At 39.5% G+C, this 22,137-nt stretch overlaps 2 protein-coding genes and 1 long non-coding RNA gene across 5 annotated transcripts in view; 1 reads left to right on the top strand and 2 right to left on the bottom strand.

Moving 5' to 3' along the window:
- The window catches only part of pparg (peroxisome proliferator-activated receptor gamma), a 35,977-nt gene extending 30,198 nt beyond the window's left edge, over nucleotides 1-5,779 (bottom strand). For 2 of the 3 annotated variants that reach the window (XM_067586931.1, XM_067586932.1), the window contains exons 1-2: nucleotides 5,633-5,779; nucleotides 5,015-5,265 (exon numbers count right to left, since the gene is read on the bottom strand). The gene's annotated coding sequence lies outside the window, so the exon portion shown is untranslated. Of the gene's footprint in view, nucleotides 1-4,458; nucleotides 4,478-5,014; nucleotides 5,266-5,632 lie in introns of those variants that run through there. The other variant, XM_067586930.1, reaches the window with a different exon arrangement.
- On the top strand, nucleotides 5,266-20,915 carry LOC137181325 (uncharacterized). Its single transcript, XR_010928141.1, has 3 exons — nucleotides 5,266-5,357; nucleotides 19,969-20,131; nucleotides 20,844-20,915. It is a non-coding gene; the product is annotated as an uncharacterized lncRNA (long non-coding RNA).
- Nucleotides 10,707-22,137, bottom strand: part of syn2b (synapsin IIb) — an 86,792-nt gene continuing 75,361 nt past the window's right edge. The window contains exons 9-13 of the mRNA XM_067586929.1: nucleotides 20,810-20,912; nucleotides 17,865-18,041; nucleotides 17,123-17,189; nucleotides 13,193-14,141; nucleotides 10,707-12,764 (exon numbers count right to left, since the gene is read on the bottom strand). Coding sequence (XP_067443030.1) covers nucleotides 12,611-12,764; nucleotides 13,193-14,141; nucleotides 17,123-17,189; nucleotides 17,865-18,041; nucleotides 20,810-20,912 — 1,450 coding nt within the window. The 3' untranslated portion in view covers nucleotides 10,707-12,610. The remainder of the gene's footprint in view (nucleotides 12,765-13,192; nucleotides 14,142-17,122; nucleotides 17,190-17,864; nucleotides 18,042-20,809; nucleotides 20,913-22,137) is intronic.

Genomic DNA, 22,137 nt, shown 5'->3' with positions numbered 1-22,137 from the left:
CAAAGCAGGTGACTAGGATCAGAGGTAACAATGTGTAACGCCTTGATTCCATCGGGCACGGCTGCGTCGGCTGTTCTGTCCTCTGCATGGTGTCATACCCCAGTGGAAACGTTTCAGAAGTGGAGCATTTTGCTCCAGCAGCGCCAGAGAGAAGAGAGCCACCCCTCCGGGACTGTCATTGCAGCAGTGGTGTCATAAAATTTTCCACTTTCAAGATGAACCTCTCGTCATCCATGGTGACAAACATCCTCCGACTGGTTGACTTCTGGCCTGGTGCCACCGGTTATAATGTAATGTTGATTTAGTGATGTGATCTACGATTAGGAGTCTGCATGGGGTGCTTTATTTTGAAAACTGACAAGATGCTCTATGGCATTTCTGTGTCTGACTTCCTGTCTGGCTTGATCTGCTCTGTGCAACTTGACACGGCTTCCGTCAAATATAGACTAGGCGCGTCTGTTTAGCGGGGTACAGTGGAGAGCCGCTTTTGGGACGCTCCAGAAATATGCTGCAGCATGTCTGGTGGAATCAAGCTGTTAGAGTGATCAATGTGATACTGCACAGCTTGTACATTTGTTTTATTATTTGCTTATTTTTGCTGTCAAAGTGGCTGCAGCTGCTCAGTAGTCTTTGCTATTAATGACGGTGCCGGAAAAGGTGCTTCTAAACATTAATGTCTGAGGGGGAAAACATTATCATTCTTGTAAAGATCAACTTTTTGGCTGCAAAAAAAGGCAACCTAAGGGTAGATGGAAGGACAAAAGGAGAGAAACATTTGTTTTCAAATATAAATGTTGCAATAGACTATACAATTTTTGCATCAACATGTGATCTTCTTTATCCAAGCATGGACTGCATTTAGTGTAAAGAGAGTTAGGGTTCGGACTGAGAACTTGCTTTGATGTTGCTTTCAATATGAATCAGTTCTCAGACAGCAGATGTGATTTAAACGTTTTCTTTCCACAATGTCTTCTTGTTGTTGAGAGAAAAAGAATATGAACCGTGTCACAGTTGCAGCTGATTTATTTTGTAAAATCTTTGGTAAACTTAATAAATAAAAATAAGTGGAACTGAAAGAAAATAAATGTAACACAGGCAGCCTTCTCAGTTTTCAAATCAAATAATCAAATAGTTGCCAAAAACCAACTAAACATTTGAACAATTGCTATCTAATTAGTTGAACACTTTAAGAATTAGATCACTTTGTTCAACCCCATCTAGTTTGTAGATCAACACCTTCCAGCCATAGCTGGATGTGAGATCGAACTGTCTGCAGTACTGTAACAAATGAACAGGTTCTGCCAAATATATTCCACAAACCATCATCATCATCATAAATCATGATCCTCATTAATTCCCATAAAGACAATTGCTCCAGGAAGACAGTTCAGATTGCAAACATTTTGTGGTATACAATAAAAAAGAGAGGACATCAAAGCATGATGGAGACATAAAACATTAACCAGTAGAGCTGCATTTTTGAAGAGCAAACAACCTGCTTGTGGACTAAAATTTGTTTGCTGTCAAAGGAAATCCAATTTTGCAGCCAAAATGTTGCCTATAAGCAGACAGTAAATGGTAACGTGATTGGCCCTAAAGTTAACAATTACACTTAATTTAAAAAACAAATTGATGACTTATGGCTAAACGGCGTCAACATGGTCTCAATTCCATCTGATAACACTGAATCAAAAGTGGGCTTATCTGAAAACTTTCACAACAACAATGTGAAAAATTGCATTATAGTAACCAAACAAGGATGTTGGCGGTGTGGAGGTAAAAGTGGTTTGTTTATTATCTGTGGGCTAAAGTGAAGCGTGTCAACTCTCATTACATCTATTTCATCTATTTCACAGAAACAAATGTCTTCCTTTCATCATACATTCACGCAATGACTGTGTTTAGCTCTTCCAGAGGTTTCATATATAACTTGTTAAAGCCACTGCTTAGAACACAAGCAAATGTTGCTTCTTATCGTTTGACGAATCCCCGTGTGAGAAATCCAACTTCTTTAAAAACCTGAGCTATGTCTTCACACCAGCTCAAACAAAGCTATGTGTGGAGGTATGGTGCCTACAAAGAGTTAAAAATGACTTTCAGACCGTGTGAGGGACATAACATAAACATAGCATGGTATCTCCAGGCACTCCTTTCATTTATGACAACAGAGCAAAGTCCAGATTATTCACACACACACACACACACACACACACACACACACACACAAACACACACACACACACGCACACACACACACACACACACACACACACACACACACACACACACACACACACCTCTCTTTGGGAATTATATAACTTGATAAGCAATAATAATACCGGTAATCACTGACTGACTGGCGCTGTATCAACACATTTAGTCAATCAGATTTTAAACAGCTCATGCAGAGATTACAGGATGATTTTACCAATAATCTGTGTTTTCCTGTTGCTGATTTAAATAACCAGAGATTTCTACCATATCCTTTTGTTGTATTAGACACAACTTTCTACACTTGGTGCACAGAAAATCCAAAACTCAAACAGCTACCAAAGAAGAGGACACTTGAAACATAAATATATAGTAAAGGCCAAAATATGGCAATTATGCCATATTTCCCCATGATTTCCAATTTAACATGAATTTTAGGCAAAAGAAGTGTAAAAAGGGATGTTATGAGATCAATCCAGAGGAGAATTCTTTATCTGAGAAAGCTCCTTTTATAACTTCTCCAAAACATATTTCTCAACCACAAATTAATCATAAGTTCTCCTAATTTTAAATAGCCATGTTACATCAGTGATGACATTTTTAACCTTTAATAACTTTAAAGCTATGATAGCGTTCTGACAATCCCCTACTGAAACTTTTTTAGGAACAAGCAGCTGATTTTTACTCTCTGAGACCTCCTCATTTTGCTATTTATTTCCAATAATTTGATTGGCTTTAAAGGTCAGAGAGCATTTTTTTCTGGTAAAAGACAACTTCTTGCCTATTGCTTTTTATTGTCAGATATTTACTGTATGTTTTTTGAGGATATGTTGCTTTTTTAACAGAGTTGTTGATTTCCACTAAATTTGATATCACTGAGTATAAGAAGATATAACTTGCATCACTCTTTGAAAGAGTGGTTTTGCAGATTTGAAGGTGGTTTGGCACATTTTAGCTCACTTATTATCAACAACATATTGCCTGCCTTGTGTTAATGGAAACCAAAGCCGCCATGAATTAATTTCATATCTTTCTTGCTTTTAGGTGACATCAATACACAATTAAAATAAACTTGCAGAGTCTTGAAATTAGCGTAAAACAGATAATCGCTGCGTTTATTTTTGGGTGACAATACTGTGCAATTATTTTCGTCATTGCTTAATCTACTGATTATTTTCTTGATTCACTGATTGCTGGTATTGTCTGTAAAATGTGTGAAATTATTGAAAAATGCCCAGAGCCCAAGGTGACATTTTCAAATTACAACAGTCACAAAAGATCTAACAAAAAAATGCTACCATATATGATAGTTAAAAGCAGAAAACATTTGCATTTCAGAAACCAGAATTGGATAATGTTTGGCATTTTTCTTCAAAAATTGATGAATCAATTATCAAAATAGTTGATTCATTTTCTGGCGATCAATTAATTGTTTCAGCTCTACATGGATATGTAATGTCAAGCAAATTTATACTCGCTACAAGATTTCTTTTCTGCATAAAGTAGTTAGCAAAATACTTTGACAAATTTAAAAAAAAAACTATGCTTTGGGAAATGGTCTGCAGTAAAGTTAAGTTAATGGACAAAACACATACAAAAACACTGCATGGTTCTTTAAGTGTCAGAAAAATGAGCGTCCAATATGACAGCAAAACGAAAAAACAAAGTCGCATAAGTGATAGGCTGAAAAAAATACATCAAAACATTTTGTTTTGGAAGTGTAAAGTAATTCTCTATCAAGTCCCCCTGACAGCTCATTGTGTAGTATCAGATTATTCATATGAAGATCATACCAAGTGATGAAGAAAGATGTCCACAGATACCGCGAAAAAGCAGACTCACTGTTGACAGTGGCAGTCCGAGTCTTGCCCGACAAACTGATAAGTTCTCTTTATATCACAAAACATTCGGCCATTTCACACGAGAGCATTTCACCACAGTCCTACTCAGCAATCCTCAGAGAGAAATCAGTGTTGGCCCCTGAGCTTGTGTCCACATTATGCTGAGTCACAGCCAAGATTTAAACACAAAACTGCATGAACGTTGTGTAATATCTGCAAATGCCTCACATGACAGGAAAGATGAAGAAGTGACAGGGCTATATATATGTATATATATATATATATATATATATATAATGTGTAAAAAGCCTTATTTATTCACAAAAATGTGAATGAAGTTAATCATGACAATTGCTCAGCATTTAAAGCCCGGAGAAGTAAAAAACAAACAATCTCTTACACTCACCTGAGAAGCTATGACCACTTTGATGGTAAAAATCTCTGCCTGGTGTTTGCATGTCAAACTCACATTCACACTGTGACCCGTAGAACTATGGACCAACACCTGATTGTGTGCCAGTTGTCAGTCCTGTGACCGCACCCCCCACCCCTACCTTCACCACCTCCCCCCCCACCCCCCACCTTACCCCACCCCCCAATCTGTAAGGCACTGGAAGTTTGTCACATTGCAAAAAAGAGTTGCCACAAGATATGCAATCTAGTTATCCGTAAATCAAGAGGAAATTTTGATAACGGGGTAGGGTGACTGAAGTTTGAATGGATTTTCAACCATTCTGAGGTCAAACAATGTAAGAATTTTTGATTTAATACATCTTGATTTACTCAGGAAATAATAAAATATTAAATATCGGTGGCATATTTTGTAATATCCTCTATTCATGCAATGCAAACTGGATTAAACAGCACGTTAAAGTGGTTTCCATTGCGTTATGATTCAACCAGCTGCAGCCACAACACACACACAACGGTGCGAAATATGAACTGAGCGGAAGGTGACTGACCTGAATCAGAGAGTTGAAGCGCAGAGGATCACACTTGCTTGTTTTGGGTGGTCCTCCTCGGTTGTTTGCGGGTCAGCCTGGGACACCGTGGCGTCTCGTCGCTTCCACAGGACCGCGGCGTCAAAGTGTTGAGGTCTGGTCGCTGTGACGGTTTCTGGTCATGCTGCTGTTGCTGCTGCTGTAGCCGCTCTCTGCCTGTCTCTCTCTCTCTCTCTCTCTCCTCCCTCCTCTCCACACAACCGCCCGGGATCCTGAGGACACACGCAGAGGCATCAAATTACCCTTTACGGCTCCGATTTACTTCATTTCAACTTAGTCGTTTGCGCTGTGATGGAAGAGACAGGTAAAAAAAAAGACTTAAAATGAAAGTATATTTATTTATTTGTTTATGGCTAGTGAAATTATTGTTGAAAATTAAATTTTGACACAAGCCAAATTGATAAAAGGAGCAGTTCAACATTTTGGGAAAGGTTTTTCAGTGTTCTTGCGGAGAGTTAACGTCAGTTAGTTCCTTTAACTGTTGTCTGTGTGTCGGCTAACTTATTAGCACAAACTAAGACTGAAAAAACGGGGAAACCACCTGTCTGGCTGCGACCACAAGTTACAAGATCCACTTACCAGCAACTCCATTCGCTCACTAAAGTAACACATTAATTTACATCTCGTTTGTTTAATCCGTACAAAAACCGATAAAACGTCAAGTTGTGGTTTTACAGTCGTTGATTTATGTGCCAGGCTATTTCTTGGCCTGGAGCAGTTGCCAGGCAACCGACGAAGACTCCAGAAAGTTGCTGCTCCTCGACCAGAAATAGTCTTGTAGCTACATACCTTGTATCTACATAACAACTTGTAGCTACATAACGTATAAAACAACAAAGTGTCCATCACTTTTTTTTCTACACTTATTATATGGATTTATATGGATTAAACAAACGTGATATAATGTGTCAATAAGTGTTTTCAGTCTTTATGCTAAGCCAAATTAATTGGCTACCATAATGGCTGCTACTAGCCACTGTGCATGTGTGAGGGTGCATTTCTCATTTAAGTCTCAACAAAAAAGAAAAAAAAAAACTATTTAAAGACATAATCATTACCTGATTAGTTGGTTGTAGGGTCACCCCCTCAAAGTCAAGTAGAGAACTAATAATGACTAATGAGATCTTAACAGTCACGTCTCTGCTTTCACAATCTTGTTTACACACAAGGTTCGGTCTAATAAACTCTGCGTGTTGAGAGATGACTGAATTCACCTGCTGAAGGATATTAACAGTGGAGAAACACTTTTGACAGATTCTGCAACTAAATTAACTAGTTTATTTGTTTAAAAAAAAAAATCATTGTTCATGGAGTAACAGGTTGTTTAGTCGAAGACATCCTGATTGTGATGATGCTTTCACTTTGTTGACTTTTTGAAGACCTCAGACTAATTCTAACCTAAACCTCACCCTATTTTTAGCCCTAAACCAGACACATGAATCTACTGGGTTTTTTTTCTTCTTTTTTTACTTTGTTGGTTAAAAGCAGTTGTGGTTCTTCGATTTTTTCAAGTCACTTATCATGAAATAACATCATGTTATCTCAAGATATTGGATGTTGTTTTATTGTAATTATGTACAATGCATCAGATATAAAGTGCTTTTCACAAGATCACAAATTAAAATCGTTAAACCATACCCATACCATAAGCAACTGTTTGGGATGTAATTGTTCATAATAAAATTAAACTTGAGTTCAGACTGAGATACGGCACCGCTGACTACTAAATGTTGTCCTCACAAGCTGAAAGGTTCTGGTTCGATGTGGTTTCAAGCTTCTAGTAGCACACAGAAACATTTAATAGAGCAGCCTGGTGAAGAAATGTTTCCACAACTAAAAAGGTCAGTCCATGAAGAAATAAATGTTCCTGTTTTTGTCCAAGTGTCACTTGACCAGACTCTGACCTTCTGTCTGCCCCAGTGACAAAGCTCCTAAATGGCACTGCGTGGTTGATGGGTATGTAGGTGAAAGGACTCGATAGCAATTCATTTTGAATCATCATGTGTGTGTCATTATTTGCATAATGCTATCACCGGAATGTATATAAAAGAAAAAAGAGCTTAATATTTAATTGGCTACAGAAACCTGTGTCATTAAATGTCATGCCGGTAAATGGTCTTTGGTGTTGCCTGGTCTGTTGTTGGCAGATTTTACACTTGAAATTCTTGAAACAATCTAAAGTTTCAAAGTGTTAAATAAAAACACCCACAGCCCAAAAATTTCAGACATGATAGAAAACCGATGTCTGCAACAGTGCAGAATTTCACTGTAAAAACAAAACCAAATGAAACGTGTGAACAGATCCTGATTAATGCTTCTTCTCAGAGATCAAGATAAAGACAAAGTTAAACTCATATATGTATCTTTCCAACCTGTTTTGTAAGGCCTTGAGAAGTGACAGACGTGAAACCCAGCTGCTCACTGTTCAGGAAGTCACCATAAAGTCTTGTGTGATCACAGTTTTAAAGGCAGCAAAATGTTAAATGCGGTTATATTATGCGACTTTCACTATGCAGTTGTCAGCTTGATTTCAGCCTTTGATATATCATAACCCTAATACTGTGAACTAAGACAGCTGGCACACTTTGCTTATTTACAGACACACACACACACACTCACTCTCTCACTGTCTCTCACATGCGTAACAATCCTCCCCACGCAGAATTTCTTTATGCTGAACTAAAAAGAATGACACCCCTGAGAGTTTTTTGCTGTCACAAACAAAACGCAGCAATCATTTCTAATTGTTTATACAGTTGAGTCCCAGCGGTATTTCTTTTGGTTGGATAGACTGGAACTCTGGTATCTGAAAATGTTCATCATCAAAGTGCTTGTGTATCCTTACAAGACTCGCCTACACTGTTGTGAAACAGTAATTATTAAGAAATGGAACCGATGTGATTTTTGAGGCATTGGCGAGGAGCAAGCTGTTCAAAATCAAAGTGCGGTGATAAAAATGAAACCCTTGAAACCAACATCGTAGTGGTGCCCGACACCCGGATATAGGTCACAATGACTTGATTTTCACTCCATCCTCAAACACATATCGGATGAAATAAGAGCTAAGTATATTGAAATGTTTAACCAACGTACTGGTTGGTTCTTCCTCCTCGCGTCCACACTCCCTGGCTCTCAGTTAGGCTCCTTTATGTGCTTCTCTGGCTCCAGTAGGTCGGGATGAGCACCAAGACAAACAGCCTTTGGCTAGTAAAGGCTTGTATTGGTGCGTTAACCGCCTACGTACATGTCCCTATGAGCAGTGTGATGGAGACGTTCCCACAGATCTCCACTGGCTTCTTGTCCCATGGACCAAAAACCAAGAGACCGTGTTTCCTCTGTCTCCATTGCACATATTTGTGTGCAATGGAGACAGACCGTGCGTGTGATGGTGCGTGTTTCACGTCATCTATCAAGGCTGACGTTGTTGAAATGGTTTTATTAATCAGGCTCACTATTAAACAATACAGGTTATTCTTGTACTTACGCCATTCGAATGTGGTATGTATTTAAAACTTCCTGATTTAGATGACACCTTGACATTGACTTTTTTTCTTGACAGCATGAATATGTGAAAGTGTTTGGTAATTTCTCCCTAAGTGAATAAATAAACAATGTACAAAGCATACTTTTTGTTTATAATGCAAAAGGAATTTTGGGCGTCAATGGGGTGTGATAGGTTAAAGATGCTATTAGCAACATTTTAAAATGGCCCGTAATGACATCACTGCATGGACACAAGCACACGGACACTTCAAACATATCACATATGCACACAGGGCAACGATTACTGTACATGCAAGTTAGTATTTTAAAGTCAAAAAACACACATTGAACATAAAACTTCACCATCTGTTTGCAGATAGGAAATATATTCATACTCAGTATTTCTTTTACATGTATACAGTGCCACCTGCTGGCTCATCACAGGTAGTTCAACAGTCAATCTTTAGACCACAGGTCTTAATGTTTAACATCGATTCACACCTTGTTGAAAATGGCTTGTTGACACCACAGGACACTTAAAATATGCTTATTTTACCAGATAAAAGTAGTTAGATGACTTGATAATCTTAGATCCTAGACAGCAACAGATCAGCCAAACAATATCTGGGATAGAAGTTCATTCTTACATGCTTGAGTGTTGTGTTTGTATTTGTAAGATATAAAGTATTCTCCCCTTTCCCCCCTCTATAGTATTAACGATATATTACAATACTTCTAATGTGGTGAGTAAGCAAAAGCTGCATAACAATCATTAATTTCGTAGATGTCATGTGATCACAGTCACAGATGTCTTGGTAGATATATAGTCTGTTTTTCAGCTGTAGGAAACCAGTTCAAGGCCTTGTTCAGGCATCGTCCACCTGTCCTGCTGATGTGTCCTTGAGCACAAACACAGAACAAACAGAGCTGCAATTGACCTTACACTGTGAACTCACAGGGAGGCAAGTAGAAAGGGGATTTCCTCATTTGGTTCAATTCTGGCACAGTTCACTGTGTGTATTGTAAAAGTATTACATGATACCTTTGTTGTTGTTCAATAAAAGATCTGATGACTTCACAGAGGGAGCAGAGTTCATGTTTTCCAGCCAGATTTTAAACATGGTTTGTCTTTCCAAACTGCAGTGAAAGATTGTGCTGACCCAGTCCTCACTTTGTTTGCCATTTTTAACACAGTTAGGACTTATGTTGGAACATGTTGGTCAAAATAACTCCATTTATTTATATATGTTCCCAAATCAGAGGTTTGCCCCATAGAGTTTCACAATCTGTACAGCATGGCACCCTCTTTCCTTAGACTAAGTTCAGATAAGGACAAACTAAAAAAAAAAAAAAAAAAAGAAAAAGAAAAGGAAAAAAACTTTTACACATGAAAAACTTATAAAAAAGTGTGAATTGAAAGGTTTCCGAACTCCAGGACCTTGACCCCAGAAGCTCATTCTTTACCACAGAGACCAAATTGTTGCCTGATGGTGCGCTATTTAAAAAAATACAAGACAATAGATGTTGTTTGGGATACTGTATGTGAATTATGTCTTCCTCTACCTACTTTATTGGCTCAGTTGCAAAAATCACACAGGTGTGAACTAATCTAGAGTCAATACAAGTGAAGTGAAACACCAACATAATTCTGTTATACTGTATATTTAGATTTACTTTAGACACCCTGTTGTGGTCAATGTACTAATGACATAATAATACAAATCCTACTAAGTGAGTCTTGATCATGTCAACTAATAGATGTCACAGAATTTTCTGCAATTGATAAAAGACTGATAAAGTAGCTGATCCTTTGGAAAGTATAAGTGGTTTGGTTCAGCAGATATGGATATGATTCTGGTCAAAAATCAGGGCAAGACAGAGGATCCTCGGGTCTATGGATTTTATTGTATTGAAGTTCTAAATATTGAAGCAAAACCTAGAGAGAGAAGCTGCACTGATATAAAATACCTAACATTAGCCAATGCTAATAATCTCATTGTGCTACAGCCATTTATCTAATGTGCAGACAGTTAAAGAGAGATGTGTGTTGTTATTATTAGCAACACTTTATGTCTAATGCTAGTTTTAGCATCGGTATACATGTATTTGCTGTAACCAGTAAAGAAAACGTTATCACAGCCATTAGCATGAATCTCACATAGCGAATCAGTGGAATGATGGAACCACATCTTTATTAACTTTTATCTGTACAGAAATAAAACATTATCAGTCACCAGATCATGCAAAGCAGTATTGCGTTACAAATAAAAACACAATACAAAACAAACAATAGCCTATATACTGTACCATAAATATGGAGCCTCAAAAAATAAATAAATTGATCAATATATTACAAAAAAAATACTCCTGAGATGACACATACGTACATACAAATACAATAGTCTATGTTATCATTTACTTGCAACATAGCACTGATGATGGATAAGCAGACAGGTTGATATGCAGTACTTATGTGTTGAGATTTTTTTTTTTACACATATGAACTTGAAACGCAGCAACTCAGCTGGAAATGACCAGTCAAGGATACTGGGTGCTTTCAATCCTGTGTTACACATAGGATTGATCACAAAAACCGACACCTTTGATATGGCATAATCTGACACCCAGCTGCTGACTGCAGTAAAAAAGCAACCTGGAAAGTTGCCACTGAAAGGAATCTTAAAGGGAATGTAAGAATAAGGTATTTAACAGATACATAGGTCCTGTATGGATGATCATATTTATATTTATAATAGGGTGACAGCACTCAACAATCATGTTGAGGTGTTATTGCACTACTGTCTCAATGTCTTTTTATGAGAATAATCAACAAATTACAATACTGTTGATAGATCTACACAGAGGTGAAACAAGAAATCACCAGTCACAGCTTCAGACATGAGTCTTTTTACTATTTGAAATGCATTCATCTACTTTTTAGGATTGATTTATTCTGTCTGGCACATTTGGACCAATCCCAAAGCTCCCAAAAGTCCCAATCAGTCTTGCCCTCAATAAATGAATGAATTTCGATTTGTAACGGACTCAGGTCTGCACAGCTAGCAGATGTAGCTGTGATTTGAAAACATGTCCACAATAAGGCTACAACATCTAGAGAGCGAGAGAGAGAGAGAGAGAGAGGCAACGTAGGGCAAAACTCAACACTGATAGAGCTCCCTTCTGCTCCAAAAGTCACACTGAGCCACTTGGAGGAGCCATGCATAACAATTGAACACAGATGAACATACACATATTTCAAACTCCCTCACACGACAATGAACTTCAAGGCTTTTAGACAAAAAAGGGGGTGCTACTGTGCGACAATGACGAGCCCAGTAGTCCAAGGACCAGAGACACAACGGCTGGATTTACACCGGAACAAACTCTTTAAAGAAGTCTTTTTTTTTTCTTTTACTCACACACTTTTACTTACTTATTGATCAAAACTGAGGAATACTGTAACCACAGGGGAAACCATCAAATGTCAAATATATGGTTATTATTTAAAATTAGTATAAATCCAGCCACTGAATGAAAGAGTTATGTCACTGACAAAAGCTAATTGAAAAGTGCTACTAGATATTTTTCAATATTATTGGCTTATCTCCCTTTATAGTTATATATGTTTATATTTATATACTGTATTTATATATACTGTATGTACATTCCATCTGTAGTCTTGAATATTATACTTTTCATATACTTCCGAAAGTGATCCATAAGTGTGTCTTGGGAAAAATATAGATTTTGGTTTTTTTTTTGTTTGTTATTCTATTCTATTCTATTCTATTCTATTCTATTCTACATCAATGACGTAACTCCTTCATTCCAATTATTCTGGCACAGTATCATTCACTGAACATCCTACCCAGCAGGCCTCACTGTTACTCACACAGAGAAGCTGAAAGTGGAGGAGAAGAGGGACCGGGACGGAGGGAATACAGTACAATTAACACACAAAGTTTAATCTCAGACTGGTTCACATTTAATGTCAATCAAGTCATCACTGGCCAATGGCAATAGAGGGGTGGGAGGGCCAGAATCAACAAGGGGCTGACTACGGTTCGGTTCTGTTTAGTCAGAGAAAAGGCTGGCGAAGGACTTTCGGAGGTTGCGAATGGTCTCGGCCTTCGCCTCTTCTTGGCCGTCACCTCCAGAGCTTGAGACACCGCGGAAGAAAGAGGAGTCGCTGAAGGCGTTGAAGGCATTGGTCAGGGACTGGGACTTACTGGGAAAGGGGAATGAGAGGATAAAGAGAGGGATGAGGACAAGGGGGTGAGGAAGGAGGGAAGGAATAATAGGATGCAGGGGATGAGGGATGAAGGATGGGAGAGGATGAGGGAGGATAATGTGAATGTTTAAAGTAAGTGAGAGAGACCATAAGGAAGGAAAACAAACAGGGAAATGTAAGAGGGCCAGAAAGTCACCCACGATATTTGTACGATGTTCCTTGAGAAATTCTATCCATAACTTAAGTGTTGTCAATAATAATGAATAGTCATGTGGCGAATAATAATAATATGCCATCAAAATGTGGAATACAATTACATACAATACATTATCTCACTACAGCAGGAGGATTTTTAACACAAAGTATGATCCATTAAAATGCATGTCTTTGCATTATCAACAGTGCGTTGATAATATGGCGCTTACTTCAGCAGAGGATGGGTCTTTTGCTGGGATCCTGGCTGTTCTTCCACAGGGGCTTGGGCCTCTTCAGGGGCTGCGGCTGCTTCGGCTGGGACAGGCTCAGGGTTTGGGGAAGGAGAGGGTGGCTTGGCCTGGGGCTGAGCCTTAGCTGGAGACTGGACACTAGGTGGGGACTGGCTGGCTTTGGCGGGGGACTGAACCTGTGCTGGGGCTGGGGCTGAGGCAGTATCTGAGGCTTGAGTGGGTGCTGGGGTTTGGACAGCGGGCTGTGGTTTAGGTAAAGCTTTGGGAGGAGACGAGGTTTGCGGTTTTGGCTGGAGCTGCGGCCTGGAATTCCTGCGCACAGGAGGGATGGGCTTTGCAGGTGGTGTGGGTTTGGGGGGCAGCTCTTTTGGTTTGCCTGGAGCTGGGGATGGGGAGCCCTGAGGCTGGGGCTTGGGCTGCTCTGTGGTGGGAGCTGAAGTTGGGGGAGAGGCAGGGGCAGGGGCTGTGGCTGTGACTGGGGCTGGGGCTGGGGCTGGTGCTTGGGCTGAAGCTGGGACTGGGGCTGGGGCTGGGGCTGGGGCTGGGGCTGGGGCTGGGACTTTGGCTGGCGCTGGAGCTGCTGCTGCTGCTGCTGCTGCTGCTGCTTTGGTTTTGGGAGAGCTTGGAGCTGCGGCTGCTGCTGATTTAGCTGGGGATGATGGTGAAGCTTTGGCTGGGGCCGGGCTGGAAGCAGAATCTGGGGTTGACTTTGCGAGGGATGGGGCTCTCGTCATCGGGGGAGGCCTCGGCACGGGAGGCTTTGTGACTGAGGCGGACTTCTGGACTGGGCTTGGCTTCTGACTTTGAGCTGGTTTCTGAACTTGACCTGGACCAGTTTTCTGGGCCTGGCTGGGCTTTGGCACCGGTTCAGATACTCTCTTAGCTGACTCTGATGATGGGTCTACGCTCTGTGATTTCACTGGTGCACCTAAGAGATTGAAATAAGAAAGTTATTAGATTGTAGTTCCACTGTTATATAACACCAAAGGCAAAAATGCAAAAAGAGAATAGAAAAATAATAATAATATATATTTTTTTAATCTAGCACCTGTTGTTTTAGTGCAGCTGATAGAAAACCAGGTGTCTGTAACACTCATCAAGAGACCAAAGCAGAACATGATACAGATAATGAGCTTGACTCTTAACATGCTCACTCACAAAATGACCTCTCACATTCATAGAAATCCTGACCATTAGAGAACTCATCTACCTAGGACAGATTGAGGCAAAGCAGACTCTGAATGTTTGGACAGTAATGACCAGCAGGGGGCAGCAGATCAACAGAGAGAGGAGAAGGAGTGGTGACTCGCCTATCATGCCAAGTGTTAGTTGCCTTTATGCACACCAGCTCATGTGGCCATTAGGAGGAGAGGTGGTGATGAAAAGAGAGAATGAGAGGAAAGGAAAGAGCAGGAGAATGAAAGGAAGTAAACAGCAAAAGGAAAGATGATACAACCAAAAAAGAATAGAAGCATTAAACGACTGAATGATTCAAACACAGGCAGCAAAGCAACCAGTCAAGAGGCATAAACATGCTAAGTAGTGAAGGACTAGGCAGGGATGAGTTTCCAATTACTGCACAAAGATTAGTCACTTTCATGGATGCAGGATTATGGTTAAATATGTAAATTATACATTAAAGCCTCTTTGAAGAGTTGGAAAATATTTATTAATTTATATCTATATATTTGTTCATTTTAATAATATTGTTTTTACATGATTTGACCACTACAAAACCTCCATGAAAATTCATCCCAGTCATTCTCGGAGTTATTGCTGTCAGGCAGCAAAATAGCCAGTCTTACGTTTTATCAGAGTTTGTCATTAAGCATCCCAATGGTTGCTTGGAACTCACGACGCATAAAAACCAAAGAAAATACCATTTACAAACATAATTTGTAAAGGATGACACCATAAGAATTTGCTTGGATACAACTGCTGAATTACTCAGTCTCTTAGTTTTTTTTTAGAAATGTGCTTATCTATGCTTCTGTCTATCTGTAATCATTCATTTGTTATTTCTTTTTCCCTTAACCATTATTTAAACAGGTAAGTACAAGGGAGACCTGGCCAGGACGGCAGCATAAAAAGTTGCAGACAATACAATACTTCATCAGGCACATAAATAAAACAATTGCTGACTGCTATTAGATGAGATTTTTCACTTTGGTAACTACTTTATGTGAGGAGGTACTTCAGCCTTGCAGGTGAACAAACAGGTAAAGACTTTGACCTGAGTTGGCACTATTCTTAATCTCTTTGCAGAAATACAGACTTGAAAATATTTGTAGCCAGATGATGAAGATCAATAATTCAACGGTCTGGATCCAGGCAAATAAGGAATGATCATGCAGAGAAAGAAAGAGATGCTTGTTTTCTTTGAAACTCTTCAGTAAATATGTAACCAGGTTTTGTAATTGCGAAGAAAAATATGTAGTGTGCACTATATAACACCACTTTGTCTTGTCTCAGGTATTATAACACAGAACGATGAAGGTTAATTTACAATCAAAGAGAACAACAAGTGGTTATTCACAAAACATTCAGATCTTGCCCTTTGGTACTTGACAGAAGGAAATCTTTTTTTTTTTTTTTTTCCATAAACTGATTTGCACCATAACAAGATATTGATTAAAGCCGATACGAAGGATTCAAAAGCCGAGTGTTAATCACTAAGACAGAAGCCCAACTGAGCTGACCAGAACTTAATTTTCACAGTGATCACGAGCTGTACATTTAAGAATACATAAAAATGAACAGATTATCTATCTATCATCTATAAATAAGCTTATTTCTGCCACTATTTACTAGTCATTTTTAACAGTGTTAGATTATCTCAGAAAAGCAATATTAATGTAAGATTCAAATAAATTAATCCGCAATGTGATTTGCACATCTAAACATCTCAACACTGTAGGCACATGTTTATCTCTAATAATCCCTCTAAAATATAAAAAGCCAGAAATCCTAAAAAATCCACACAAATACATCACCACAAGGACTACAAGCTTTTGCCACTTCCATGCAAAAAGAGAAAAACTGAATCCAAGATAATGGAGATGCAAACACACACTCACCAACAGACAGTATCACACAAATAATAATGGCTCTGTTCATTTACAATGCTAATGCTGTTTTACCACTTTTGCTTTTATCAGGCACATTTAGATTTAACACGTCAGCCCTGAGCACAAACATCACAACACTAACACAGATGCTATGGCTGCAATTAAACTCAGCACACTGACTAAGTGCAATATACTGCGCGTTTGCTTGGTAATTCAAGTGAAAGTCACAAGGTAAACAGAGACAAGACCATAGTTTGAAACAATGATGGCATTTTTCTATTCTTGAACCCAGATTACAGTCAAAAATACCGATGCATCAGTCTGAGGCAGTTTGACTTTTGTTACCTTCCAACAAACAGAGATGAAGAGGAGAATGCAGACATGACATAAACTGCTCTTATTCATAACTATTTACTATATTACCTCAGCGATGTGACACCTGTAATGGTAATCTGGGATATGGGGTATCTCTGCATTTACAGTCTTTTTTTCGGCTTAAACTGTAAATCAGATGCAAACATTCCAAAGAGCGCCAATAACTAAAAACTAGCCCATATTCATTCCTCACTGTAAAGATAATTTCTTTTTTTATTTAAGGCAATCTTTTCTAGTCAACATGAAAAAAAAAACCTAATGAGCTTTTCCCTCTGGTGGCAGTACTTGTTTTGACATAGAAGGCATTATTTTTTTCAAATATTGGATACTTTTAGTACATTTCAGAAAAATTCCCTTAAGGTGTTTGAGAGCGAACTGTCCCGAGTGATTCAAAGTGTTTCCTAGACATGCTTTGGCCCTCCAGCGGCAGCACTTGTATTACAATGGAGAACAGTGTTCAGACAACCTTGAGGTTGAGGGCGCTGGCCCGTGGTCATATTTGGATCTGCCAGTCCTTCCTTAAGGGCAGCACTCTGGGAGAGCGTGAGGGGGTGGGAGAAAGGAAGAAAAACAAAGAGAGAGAGAGAAAGAAAGAAAAACATGAGTAAGAGGTTTAGGTAAAGAATAAGCAGTGAACTGTGAAGAGCTGCTACCACTAAATGATTTTCCTGCAGGCAGAAAAACCTGCCTCTCATTATACTCACAAACAAAATTGAAGCAAATGTTGCATGCATTATTTTAGCTATTTATTTTAGGTCATACATTACAAATACTTAAGTTTTGTATGCATTTAATTTAAAGGACCAGTGTGCAGGATTTAGTGGCATCTAGTGTTGGGGTTGCAGATTGCATCCAACTGAATACCCCTCCCCACCCCCTACCCTTCCAAGCGTGTTGGAGAACCTACGTGGCTGTGAAACTCATGAAAAACATGAAAGGCCCTCTTTAGAGCCAGTGTTTGGTTTGTCCACTCTGGGCTACTGTAGAAACATGGCGGTGCAACATGGTGGGCTCCATGGAAGAGGACCCGCTCCCTATGTAGATATAAAAGGCTCATTCTAAGGTAGCGAAAACACAATGATTCTTATTTTCAGGTGATTATACACTAGTTAAAACATACTTATGTTAGGTCATATTCCATTTCTGCCAAGTCCGTTCTGCTAGATGCCACTAAATTCTACACACTGCACCTTTAACTAAACCTCTACCTGCTGGGGCTGCACAGTAGTTGGCTTCTGGGCTTGAGGAGAACGAGCAGGTGAGCGGGAAGCCCCCGATGTCTTGGCAGCCAGTGCTTGGTTCATCTTAGTCAGCACCACCTCTGAGATGAGCTGACGGTCTTCTGCCTGGTGATCACCAATCAACTGCATAGATGAACCCACAACCTGGACAGAAAAGACAGAGGGAATGTATTAAAAAATGTGTGCTTTAAGATTGAAAAAGTAACTGAAAGGTCAAATTAGGAGGTTAAATGGACCATACTACAGGTGTGGTAACAGCAATAAGGTGTGCTAAGGGCTTTTTTCTTTCAAGTAGAAGATTTGTGTAGAATTTGTTTAACTTGGAGTTGGCTTCTAATGTTTTGGTGCCGTTTGTGATGTTAGGACTGCATTGCATTGCTAGTTTCATCTGTTTCGTCTTCTATTTTCTCCCTCTAATATGACAACAAACATGAAGAAAGAAAGAAGATTAAGAAGAAAGAAGAAACAAAACCGTCAACACACACACAGAGACTGTACAGCATGTTTCTGCATAAAATATGGGCATCATCTTTATTTTCAGTAACCCAAAAGCTTCATCATTGTGGCAGCCAGGCCATCCCTAAACAAGACAGGACATATTGTGACATTTTAGGAGCAATCAACAGCCTGGCAACTGTATGTATTATCTACTTGACAATTTTGCTGCTTCACTGTGGAAACCACAACACCTTTCCTGTGGAGATGACTCATGGGTAGACATGTTTTTACATCTTTCTCACTATGGTATATAACCCACCCTCCACATAACTACTGCATATTTCATTCCGACAGCCAGACTACTTCAACATGTAAGTGGGATGCTTAGAAACATCGCCTGGATGCGACAGTGACTGCGTGTAGGTGTCATTGTGGTTCCAATGTCATCACACTGTTCTCCCTTTTCAGCCTCAGCCTCTTTCACTGAACTGTGTCATTATACAGGAATTTGTCTTACCTGTTTGCTCTATATAAACCTCTATCTGTGCAAATGCCTGCCATCCTGCTTCAGCACTGTTGGATTTGTTTGCCAGTTTTGACTGCCAGTCTGTGAGCAACTGTAAGCTTGTTTATTAACTTTCAAATGTGACAGACTGTTTAAACCATATGTGCAGTATCATTGCCTCCACTTTGGTCCAGTTAAAAATAACTAGTTACCAGAATTTTGACAAAAATTGACCCAGCTGACCCAGCTTTTTCCATGGATGAGGGGGCTGATTTGACCTACACCACTGAGTGGCTCTATACTTACTGCCAAAATGCAACCGTGGCTTGTTGAGTTGCTCCTTGAGCTGGCAGAAATCTTGGCCACTCAACAGCTCAATCCTGCGGCCAAATTAGTCCCTGCTCCAGGTCCTGTGTCTCCCAGTTTCTTCCAGTTCCTGCTTGGTTACTTCAAAGCTTGACTATCTTACTGCCTACTTTCTGTCTAGCCTTCTTCCTTCTGCAAGCCAACCTTCTGCTTATGTCTTCACAGTCTTGTTCCCTGGTGCCTTGGCGGAGAGACACCCTGAGTCCCTTAGAGAATCATTTGTAGGCTCGTCATATTTTGGGTTTATGTCAACTCGGGAACTGTCAGTGCAAATGTGTTTGCCTTGGTTCCCATGGCTCATTCTCCAGTCATTCACCACCCTGCACTCCCGAGACTCCACTACTATGTTCCTTCTGTTTCTTCTGACCTCCTCTCTGGTTGAGCCCTACTCTATCTGAGGCTGAATGTGTCTTTCTGTCTGATCCTGAACCTGTCTCTCTATCTGAGTCTGAGCCAACTAACTAACTAACTAACTGTCTCTGTCTGTCTATTTATCTGAGCTTAAATCTGTTCTGTGTGAACCTGAACCTGTCCTTGTCTGAGCCTGAATCTGACTCTACCTCTTTACCTGAACCTGAACATGTCTTGCTATCTGGGCCTGAAATTGCACATCTCCTTGTCTTAACCCGAAACCGTCTCTCCACCAGAGCTTGTTTCTCCTTCTCGCCCTGCATCTATCCCCCTTTCACTCAACTCTCCCTGTTAGACCCCTCCACAGTCCTGCCCACCTGAACTGTCCCCTTCTGCTTCTCTCGTGCCCAGACACTCCTCCTGGCTACTGTTACTGCAACCAAGCTCCATGTTAACAACCTGACAACCAAGCAATGAGATTAGCTGTCCACCCTTGACCTGCCTCTTCAGATTTAACTCCACCAGCTGTGTCACAGTGTCTGGGTCCTGTTGCCTACAGCTAGAAATGAGATAGGTGGGTAGATGCTGCTCTACTAAACAATGACACATTCTCAATCTTAAAGTTGTATTCTGTGTCACTGTATGTAATCTACCACTTGACTTTGAAAGCTCACTTGTAAAATGTTATTTCCAAAGCTGATGGCTGGGATCACAATATTTAGACATTTTCCATACTGAGACATAACTACTGCGGCATTTGATTTTCAGGAAAGGTATTATTACAGCAAAGCACATTCCTACTCTAATGTGTTATTCAGAACCATTGTGGTATTGACTTCAAGACTATAAAACATGAAACCAATATGCTGAAAAATTGACAAGATACGGGGGAAAACTAGCTGAAAAAACCCAGACAGAGCAGTTTGTAGAAAAAGAGACATATATACAGTTATCAAACTCATAATGTATATTCAGGTTAGGTTCAATCAGTTCATTCCCAAACAGACAATCTATGGTCCCAGCGGTATAAATTAGGCCAGACATGCTAAATTTAAGACCTTATTAGTAAAACACAACTCTGACAGGCTGATGCCAACATGGTGCAAGGTTTTAGACAATAAGCAGGTCAATAAATACAGTGACAGTAAAAAAAGAGAAACTGTTTGATTGTTTGATTTATGGCTTTATCAGATGTTTGACAGATCCGTTCATCCATCTATCAATCTCTCCTTCCTTTATGTGATTTTCTCACCTCAGTAATGTAGTCATTACCATCCTTCCCACAGATGGCTTTGACAGCACAGATATCCAGCCCTCCAAAGATCTCTGAGCAGGTATCAACCCACAGCTTATACCTGTTCACAGAGAGGAGAATGCATGACAACTGGATTAGGTCTAATAAGGGTTGCTGTAATGTGTTCACAGTATGTACAATGACTGTTGGCACTGGAGGCAAGTCAAGAAGAGTGGGAACTATTTCACGTTGTATTAAAACAGGAGTGGGAATAAAAACAGAACTTCTGCCTTACACCATCTTGCTTAGCTTGTAAAAAAAAGTTTTGTTCTTGCACACTATTTTATCACTAATATTGACTTTTATATCTGTTGACTTGACACTACATGCTCTCTAGCTCCAGGCTGCATCAGCTGAAGCCATTGAAGGTGCTGTTGCTGACTTGGGTTGCAGCTCAATCTAATTGACTTGCTGTCTGGAAAACTGCACACAATCAAACTAGGGCAACAAACAAACATGTCAATACTGACCTAAAGTATATGAAACCTTACTACATTATTACTAGTAATTCTACTTTTATCCACAACTGTCCAAAGAGATTTTATAATACAATATGTTGTCACAAGCTGTCAGAAGTTAAGGGTTGTTTTTTTTGCATTTTTTCATGATATATTTCAATGATTTACAAATTAAAACACACAACTCAGTATTTCAACATGTAAGTGGCAAATTCTTCCTCATCCTGTGGTGGCAGTGAGGGTTCAAACAAGCTTTTGGGCCAAAAGTCATATGATGAATCAGACACTGTATGTAAATGGGAGATAACCACTCTGTTACTGTTTCATATACTTCAGGTTAGTATTTATGCATCAACTTTTTAGCTTTTTGATCATATTGCAGTGTTGCAGTTTTTTTCAGAAAGCAAGTCGGTGGCACTCCATACAGACATTGGTGCAGCAGCCTTAATACACACAATCTCCTATTATCTGACAACAGACCTTTTTAATTGCTGATATTTGGGCTTGTTATAGCAGAAAAAAAGCACATTTATTACATTCGCAATGGCTCTGTTTTATTTTGATATCTAAATAAGCCGTGATATTGAGCCAGCATGCATTATTAACGTCATTAATTAACATCAATCAAAATATCTGCAGTGAAAAAGGTCTATAATCCAGATTTTAGTCATGAGCAGAAAAGTTTGGTGTGAACACTGTTTCATATCACAGACCAAACTCACAACAACTCTATATGTACATACACAGAATACACATTAAAAAATAAGCAGCATCAGTCCACTGAAAATATTAACGGATTTCCAAACAGCTGTGTTTTTACCCGTGTGA

Source organism: Thunnus thynnus, chromosome 4, assembly GCF_963924715.1.
Source record: "Thunnus thynnus chromosome 4, fThuThy2.1, whole genome shotgun sequence".
Classification (NCBI taxonomy): Eukaryota; Metazoa; Chordata; class Actinopteri; order Scombriformes; family Scombridae; genus Thunnus; species Thunnus thynnus.
This window is presented reverse-complemented; position numbering and strand designations above follow the sequence as displayed.